The sequence below is a fragment of the Etheostoma spectabile genome, chromosome 1 (genome assembly GCF_008692095.1).
Source record: "Etheostoma spectabile isolate EspeVRDwgs_2016 chromosome 1, UIUC_Espe_1.0, whole genome shotgun sequence".
NCBI classification, from domain to species: Eukaryota; Metazoa; Chordata; class Actinopteri; order Perciformes; family Percidae; genus Etheostoma; species Etheostoma spectabile.
This window is the reverse complement of record NC_045733.1, coordinates 30,912,608-30,920,436: the sequence shown is the minus strand read 5'-3', so window position 1 is coordinate 30,920,436 and position 7,829 is coordinate 30,912,608. Positions and strand designations below refer to the sequence as shown.

The following is a 7,829-nucleotide window of genomic DNA, read 5'->3' as shown; positions in this document are numbered from 1 at the left end:
CAGTGTGACTATGTTCAGAAGATTGTGGCGTCTGGCGCAGAAGCTCAAGTGAAGATAATGACCTCTTCTGAAGAGTCCATGTTTTTTTTTAATCCTCTGTGTCCTCCTTGGCTACTAGCAACTGCGTGGGGGAGGGGTGGTGCGTAATCACGGAAGGCTTGTATCATGTGGACGCACTGACAGTGTTGTCATTACTTAGAATTCCTCATTGGGAGACAGTAACTACGCACTATAGCTTTAAGGAAGCGTAGGGCTGCTTTTCTGATGCCTGAACTTTAAATTTGCCATTTTTGTGCCATATGATTGTACATTAATTGGTAATTTATCAATTCACCATTTTCTTTCTGATCTGTATTGTTGAGCCTTTGTTTTATGTCAGTGTTACATGTAACTTTTATGTTCTAGCACGCCCTTCTATTTTGGTCAGGATACACCTTTAAAAGACAGATTGCATTTTCTTTTAAAGTGAAGAACGTTCACTTGTCACGTTAAACCTAGAAGAAATTGGCCTGGTTTTAGTAATGTTCTTTTTTAAAAGGTAAACCTTGGATATGATACAATATCCTGATAACACATACTGGTGCATGTTTGTGACAATAAGTTGCAGTACATAAATGCTAAAGATAAACCATTTGCATTATGTAGTTTCTCCACCAGAGAGCACTGACACCTGGTCTAAAGTTAGATTTGGTGTTGCAGTGACTCCTCAGTGTTTCTGTAACTGTCAACATGTCTGTTACAGGATGAGGAGGAGGACGTGTACAAGAGAGATTTCAGCGCGCCTACACTGGAGGACCACTTCAACAAAACCATCTTACCCAAAGTCATGCAGGTCAGCTGCTTTTCCCCTCATACTTCACCTGTTACACCGCATGCTATAGCTCAATATAGCTACACATAATTATATCATGTTTATATGATGGTGGGGGGACTGTAAAATATCTTAGTCCAAAACATGTCTTAATACAATTTCTTTGTTGTCCATAAACTTAAATTCTGGATTCTGTCCTTTTTAAATGTGCACTTATTTGAATAAAGAAAACATTAGAAAGGATGCACCTTTTCATATTCTATTTTTCCATGTTTAGGGCCAATTTAGCTTTAGGCCAAAAAATTCAGCTGGATACATCATTTTCCTTTCAGAATGAAGGCAAAGTCATTTCGCTCTCTAAATCAACTCTTTGTGGTTTGTTTTTCCCCCTCATCAAAGGTCAAAAACTTTGGTCGCTCTGGACGCACCAAGTACACTCACCTGGTGGACCAGGACACCACGTCGTTCGACTCTGCCTGGGCCCAGGAGAGCGCTCAGAACAGCAAGTTCTTCAAGCAGAAGGCGGCAGGCGTGAGGGACGTGTTTGACCGACCAACAGTGAAGAAGAGGAAGACTTAAGATGTGTCTAATGGACTTCAGCAGGCTAGAGACTAGAAGAGACCCCCCAGTCTCTTTCCTGGACCTTTTGTGGAAGGGAAGCAGCAAATAAACGGATTCCACTGCTTAATCCTTTTGATTAACTGTTTATCTGCCAGGAACACCATTTTAATGTAATGTTGGCACCTCAAACCCTACTTAAGATGCATTTGGTTTTGTTGCATATCATTTCAACATGACATCTTGTAGTACTGCTTAAATTTCCTATTTTGAGGAAATGCAGGGGGAATATCAGTGAAATCTTTTTTTAAAGCAGTGGGTTGTAATTTTGTACAAATCAGCTAGTATTTAGATTCTTGTATCGATTTCCTGCGTTACCATTTGCTTTGTGAAAGTACGGCTGTTACTTGCTTTGTGTTAAATAAAACTTGTATTTTAAAACTATACCACGGACATCAAAACAAGCATAACTACTTTAGTCACTGGCACCAAAGGAAGGCAGGGCAACTTTTATTTAAAAAAACAAAACAAAAAACAGTTTAACTGCCGAGTCCAGTTCAAGCTCATTGTCTTGAGCTCTGGTGAAAACCCAAATTGAAGCAGTCCAGTGTGTGAATGCTGTTTGTTCAGTTGGTCAGAGCCACCAGAGCCTCCACCACGTTCCCCATGTGTTCCCTCAGACTGCGCTCCGCCACCGACCTCGAAATCTCCATCTCTGACATCTGCACAGCAACGTTAACAGAATATCAATCATTAAACCTTAAACTAAGACACACAGTGCTTAAACTGACTAGAAATAAAAACGACATTTGCAACATCCACAAGTGGGATGCAGTTACCCTCACGTTTAAAAGTCTCGATGTACATCATAATACAGTATTTGACTATTCCTATAATTTGTGCCTGTAACCTTTTTAAAGCAACACTGCCCCTACAGGTTGGAAGGGGAGTCCATACTCGTGCCTGCCTTCGGTCAGTACCCGACCCTAGGCCATGCCGACCATCTACTGTAGCTAATATTCTGACTATGGACTACTTCAAAAGATCCAAACTATCCCTTTGAGGCTTCAGCATATTTTAAAGTAATGTTTACCAATTGGGTGGTAAATGGGTGTCCTTTTTCCCGTGTCAACATGATAGTGCCCTCGTGTACAATGCCAGCTCCATACAGAAATGTTTTTTTTCTCTCCAGTCTGGTGTGAAAGAACTCGACTGGCCTGCACAGAGCTCTGGCCTCAACCCCATCCCACAACTTTAGGACGCACTGGAAGGAGCCAGACCTTATTACCCAACACCAGCGTTGGACCTCACTGATGCTCTTATTATTATTATTATTATAATTATATTATTATAAAACACTCCCTAGAAGAGCGAAGGCTGTCAAGCAGCAGATTAATGCGCGTGACTTTGGATGGACATGTTTCATTAACACGTGGGTGTAACGTTCTAGTGTCCATATACTTTTGGCCACGTAGTGAATCTAAAACTGATGCGTATTTAACATCAACTGAACAGAATAGAAGAAGGAAAAAACATGACTCAAGTGATTGAGCAAAAACTTACAATTAGTTCCACATCCTCTTTCTTGATGGTGACTTTAGCCAACTCTTTTTCTCTGAAAGCAAAACACAATGAGAACAATCCACATAGCAGGGCTGTGCAATATTAAAAAAAAAAAATCTTGATTACGGATTCTAACGATTAAAGGAAACTGAGTACTTGAATAAAAATATTCTTGCGTATTACGTTTTGCAGATACTCTTATTTTGTGTTGTGAACGAGGGAGGGGAAGTATTAAAGGAAACTGAACAGTTGAAAGGTGTTTTCACTGTTTTACTATTTTGACAAACATAAATACAACATCTTTCCCAACGACAATGAGTAATCGTGCAAAAATAATCTGGATTTCAATATTTACCAAAACTAAAGATGATTTTTTTTCCTCCATAATGAAGCAGCCCTACAACAGAGTACATTAAAGTCCAGAGTGCGTGCCAGGACGGAGGAACTCCCTCAGCCTGCTCATTATAAATGTTGTTTCCCTCCTCATGGGCAACAGCAGGTTTGCTTTGTGTCGTTGCTGGGTGTTTCCTCTATGCTGATTTTGTAGTGGCGTCAAAAATTCTGCCGCCACGGAATCAGAAATAGGACAGACGCACAATGTAGTTGCGGTTGCCTTTTTAAATTTTTCCACCCCCCAGTTGACTGCCGCTCACGTTGCAATTCAACAACAAGTAGAACTATTCAGAGGTTATTGGGCCCGTCCACTTTATCTCCTCATACTATTGTGTTGATTGAGTTTATCGTCAAAACATTCGCTTTCTTCCGAGTCGACTATAAAACGAACAGCTCTGCCAAAGACATCACCGCGGTGGGTCCGCTCTAATCGGACAACGTTCAACTTGTCAAATCTGTCAGCTCATTGTCCTGATATCAAACATCTGGAAACATTAAAACGGTAGGTGAGTCTGTGTAATATAAATATTGGAAATAGTCTATAGATGTGGTCATTTGGGTTTTGGTTACCCTATGAAGAATTTCAGAGCTGTTGTAGATGTTAAGCGCCCTAAAGTTCCTCAAAAAATACAGTTCAATCACAACTGAAAATAGGCCTCACTGTGTGTGAATAGAGGTTCGAGTTACTTTATTTGTACCCAGAGGTAGATTACGATTGCAGAAGAGTCCTCATGCACACATAAAAAACAAAACAAAGAGGCACATATCACACATCATTTAACTTAAGACAATGGAAATTAAGATTATCGGTGAATCAATATATTTGTTTGTGTTGCAGCAAAGTGTCAGTTCTGTTTCATACGTAAAACCTTTGGCGGCGGGGCTGCTAAGGAAATTCCTAAAGGGAACACTCTACAAGGTGCATGTGCTGTCCAAATGAAGGAAGTAAGGAGCTGATGCTACTGTTATAGACATGTAAAGACTGGCAGGGTCGACACTGATCTTACCTCTCTTGTTTGGCTTTCTGTTCTCGTGACCTTCTGTCTCCAATCACTGACATCGCCTGAAAGAAAAAGAAAACCATTGTTATCCATGTTCTGTTGTTTTCACCGTGTTTCGAATACGAATGTTATTACAACTGTACATCACAACACACAGAAAATCCTATACGTTTATTTGATTAAACAAGGGATTCTTTTGAACAGTACACTTGACAACAGTTACTTTTTTTTTTTTTTTTAATTAAAGCCCAAAGAAGGTTACTTATCCTTATTTAAAAAAGGTAAATCATATTTTTCTAACATGAAAATCTGAAAAAGACATTTCATTCCTTATCCCTCCTCAAACTACAAAAGGGGCATCTAAACACTGAAATATACCACTTACATTCATTTCTATCAGACAGTAAAGATACAGAAACCACTGATTATTTATTGTATGTAAATATCTGAATTTAGGCCCCCACTTGACATCTTGTCACCATTATAAATTGATACATTTTAGTTATTTTAGAGAACAATGCATAGAAATAACTTACTGTTAAAAAAAAAAGGAATCGAGGTTTGTATCAAATCGTGGATCAAAAATCGTGATCCGAATGGAACCAAAGTTTGGTGTATTACAGCCCTAATACCAACACAACACACATTAACCCCTGCTTTAATTCTAATATTTGATTGACGTTTTTCAATGTATGTAATGCTATTCCAGCATTTGTTTGAATAGTTTTTTTTTGTCATTTATTGCTTAATTTGTACTTTAATTTTTTTATTTTATTTTAATTATTAGGCCTACTATTATTTTTTACACTGTTCTGGTCCGTCTGCATAATGTCCCGTCCTTGGTGACGTTAAAGACTGTCCCGTCTTGTTGGTTCAAGGCATAACGTTACAGTCTGTGGCTAAATGAAGCAAGGGGGAAAGTAGCTTTAGCTTTAGCGGGACGTTCTAAAACGCTTAACGTGGTTTAATGTACCTAAACAACGATCAATCATCACCATATTTACCATGGCCATATGTTGTCATAAACACTTAAACCTGTCAAAAAAACTAAATTGAAATCCAATGATTACAGAAGTTATCTTACGGTAACGTTTTCTTCTTCATTGGTGTCGAAGATAACTTCTATAATCGTTGGATTTCAGTTTAGTTTTTTTGACAGGTTTAAGTGTTTATGACAATATATGGCCATGGTAAATATGGTGATGATTGATCGTTGTTTAGGTACATTAAACCACGTTAAGCGTTTTAGAACGTCCCGCTTTAGCTAGCTCTGAGGCGGTTAGCCACCAAATTCCTCGTTAACTTAGCTAACAAACGCAAAGCAACCGCTAATGACATGTTAGCATCCTAGCTAGCTACACAGCTAACGTTTCTAATAAGACAAGGTATGATGTTGCACACTTCACTTAGTTTGATGATGATGTGCCGACAGTTTGGCCAGCAACGGCCGCATGTGTGTCCCCCCCCCCCCCCCCCCCCCCCCACCGGCTAACGTTAGCCCGGAGTCCTCACCGTTTCCAAGTCCGAGCTGGAGATTTCCTTCTCCTCCGCGTAGTCCGTGACTCTCTCCAAGTCTGCGGCTCCACTGTCATGTTTCCGAGGCTTTTCTGCCGGTTTCCCCGTGCAGTTTTCGTCGGCTTCCAGGTCCAAATCGACGTCTCCCTCTGCCGCCATGTTCGCTCCAGTGAGGCCGGAACAAAGAGAAAGGTTCCTTTAAGCGTCGGAGGGAAAACGGTGTAGTACCGAAAAAGAAAGACGATTTAAAGGAGAAATCCGTCGATTTTAAAATAAAGCTAATTTGTGGATATGAGTACGATTCTGTGATGTTGTTGTTAAACTGTATATTCCTAAATACATCTATCCGTTATCCAATTTATATTTATGACACACAGTTTCTACTCTGCTGCACCTGCTGATTTATCTCTTTAGTTTTGTCTCACACAGTTTATCAGGACTTTTGTTTTTATCTGATGCAACTTAAAATGCAGCAAAGTACTTGTGATAAACAATACTTAAGTACAAGAGCAATTACTGAGTACTGAGTACCTTGTCACATTTAACAAGATTAAATGTAATGTGTCACTTCCGCCCCTGCTAGCCAGTGCTCTAATGTTGGAATGAGACTAACTAGCTCCAGGATTTCTGTGTCAATTATGGTACAGTAATTAGATTTAATGCCACTTTAGGAATACGCACCATGTGAGAACAACATAATTTCAAATAAGAAAAGTGTTAAAAGTAGATTTTGACAAAGGGCCTTTCCACAATAGCGTGGAAATTAAGTAATGAGAGTCGCCCATCTCAAGGGATAACACTATGACCAATCATAACAACACACGGGGTGACGTATCCAGAGCCCCAAACACTTAGCTACCAGCGGAGCTCCCTGGTAGATTAAACTGTTGTCATCTGTTTATGTCGCCTCTGGCCCTGCCTATATCAGATACACCAATGTGATTGGTGCAGCTCGCCTCTGGCCCTGCCTATATCAGATACACCAATGTGATTGGTGCAGCTTGCCTCTGGCTCGCCTATATCAGATACACTGATGTGATTGGTGCAGCTCGCCTCTGACCCGCCTATATCAGATACATTGATGTGATTGGTTCAGCTCCGCTACAAGGGCATATTAATGAGCAGCATTACTCGATGTCAGAGTAACTCGCTGAGCTGATTTAAATTGTGCTCTGTCGAGATTCCAGGGTATTTCCACAACACAGTGCCGAAAGATTAGATAATAATGCAGGACCTACCTTAGTTCAGGGGTTCCCAAAACTTTCAGCCCACGACCCCCAAAGTAACGGTGCAAGTGACTTGCGACCCCCCCCACTATAAATGTATCTAAACATTGCGCTCAACCGTGCACGCACTATAGGCGTATCCAAACATGAGAATATTGACAACACAACAATATTGACAACACAACTATGCACTCAAGGACTCCTTTGTCCCTCATGCCATCCGACTATACAACTCCTCACTAGGGGGGAGGAGGAAATAGGGCAGAGAGGACAATACATACATACATACATACATACATACATACATACATACATACATACATACATACATACATACACACAGTACACATACATACATACATACATACATACATACATACATACACACAGTACACATACAGACATACATACATACATACATACATACATACATACATACATACATACACACATACACACATACATACATACACACCTGGACTTAAATTCACACCTGGTCACTTTATAATAATTTTTAACACTGGACTAAACACTGACACTTTAATAATAATTTATGGTCTTTTCTTTGTTTATTTGACAAATGTTCTTATTGTTGTTACTATTTTTATTGGTATTTTGTTGATTTTGTTGTCTTTATACTGTCTTTTTCTTGCTAAAAACTGCTGCTGGAACTTTCAATTTCCTGTGGGAGTCATCCCAAAGGATCAATAAAGAGAAGTCTAAGTCTAAGTCTAACACAAAATAACACAACAGCCATGACAT

General features: G+C 39.7%; 2 protein-coding genes across 2 annotated transcripts in view; one reads left to right on the top strand and one right to left on the bottom strand.

Annotated features, from left to right (window-relative positions):
- The window catches only part of mfap1 (microfibril associated protein 1), a 5,652-nt gene extending 3,767 nt beyond the window's left edge, over window positions 1-1,885 (top strand). The window contains exons 7-8 of the mRNA XM_032512307.1: window positions 743-832; window positions 1,211-1,885. Of these exons, the coding sequence (XP_032368198.1) occupies window positions 743-832; window positions 1,211-1,390 (270 nt within the window). The 3' untranslated portion in view covers window positions 1,391-1,885. The remainder of the gene's footprint in view (window positions 1-742; window positions 833-1,210) is intronic.
- hypk (huntingtin interacting protein K) lies at window positions 1,849-6,081 on the bottom strand. The gene is made up of 4 exons (XM_032512506.1): window positions 5,839-6,081; window positions 4,333-4,388; window positions 2,933-2,984; window positions 1,849-2,091 (listed from the first exon to the last, which is right to left on the bottom strand). Exons 1-4 carry the CDS (start codon window positions 5,998-6,000, stop codon window positions 1,996-1,998), a joined length of 366 nt encoding a protein of 121 aa, XP_032368397.1. The 5' UTR covers window positions 6,001-6,081; the 3' UTR covers window positions 1,849-1,995.
- Window positions 6,082-7,829: the final 1,748 nt, after the last annotated feature.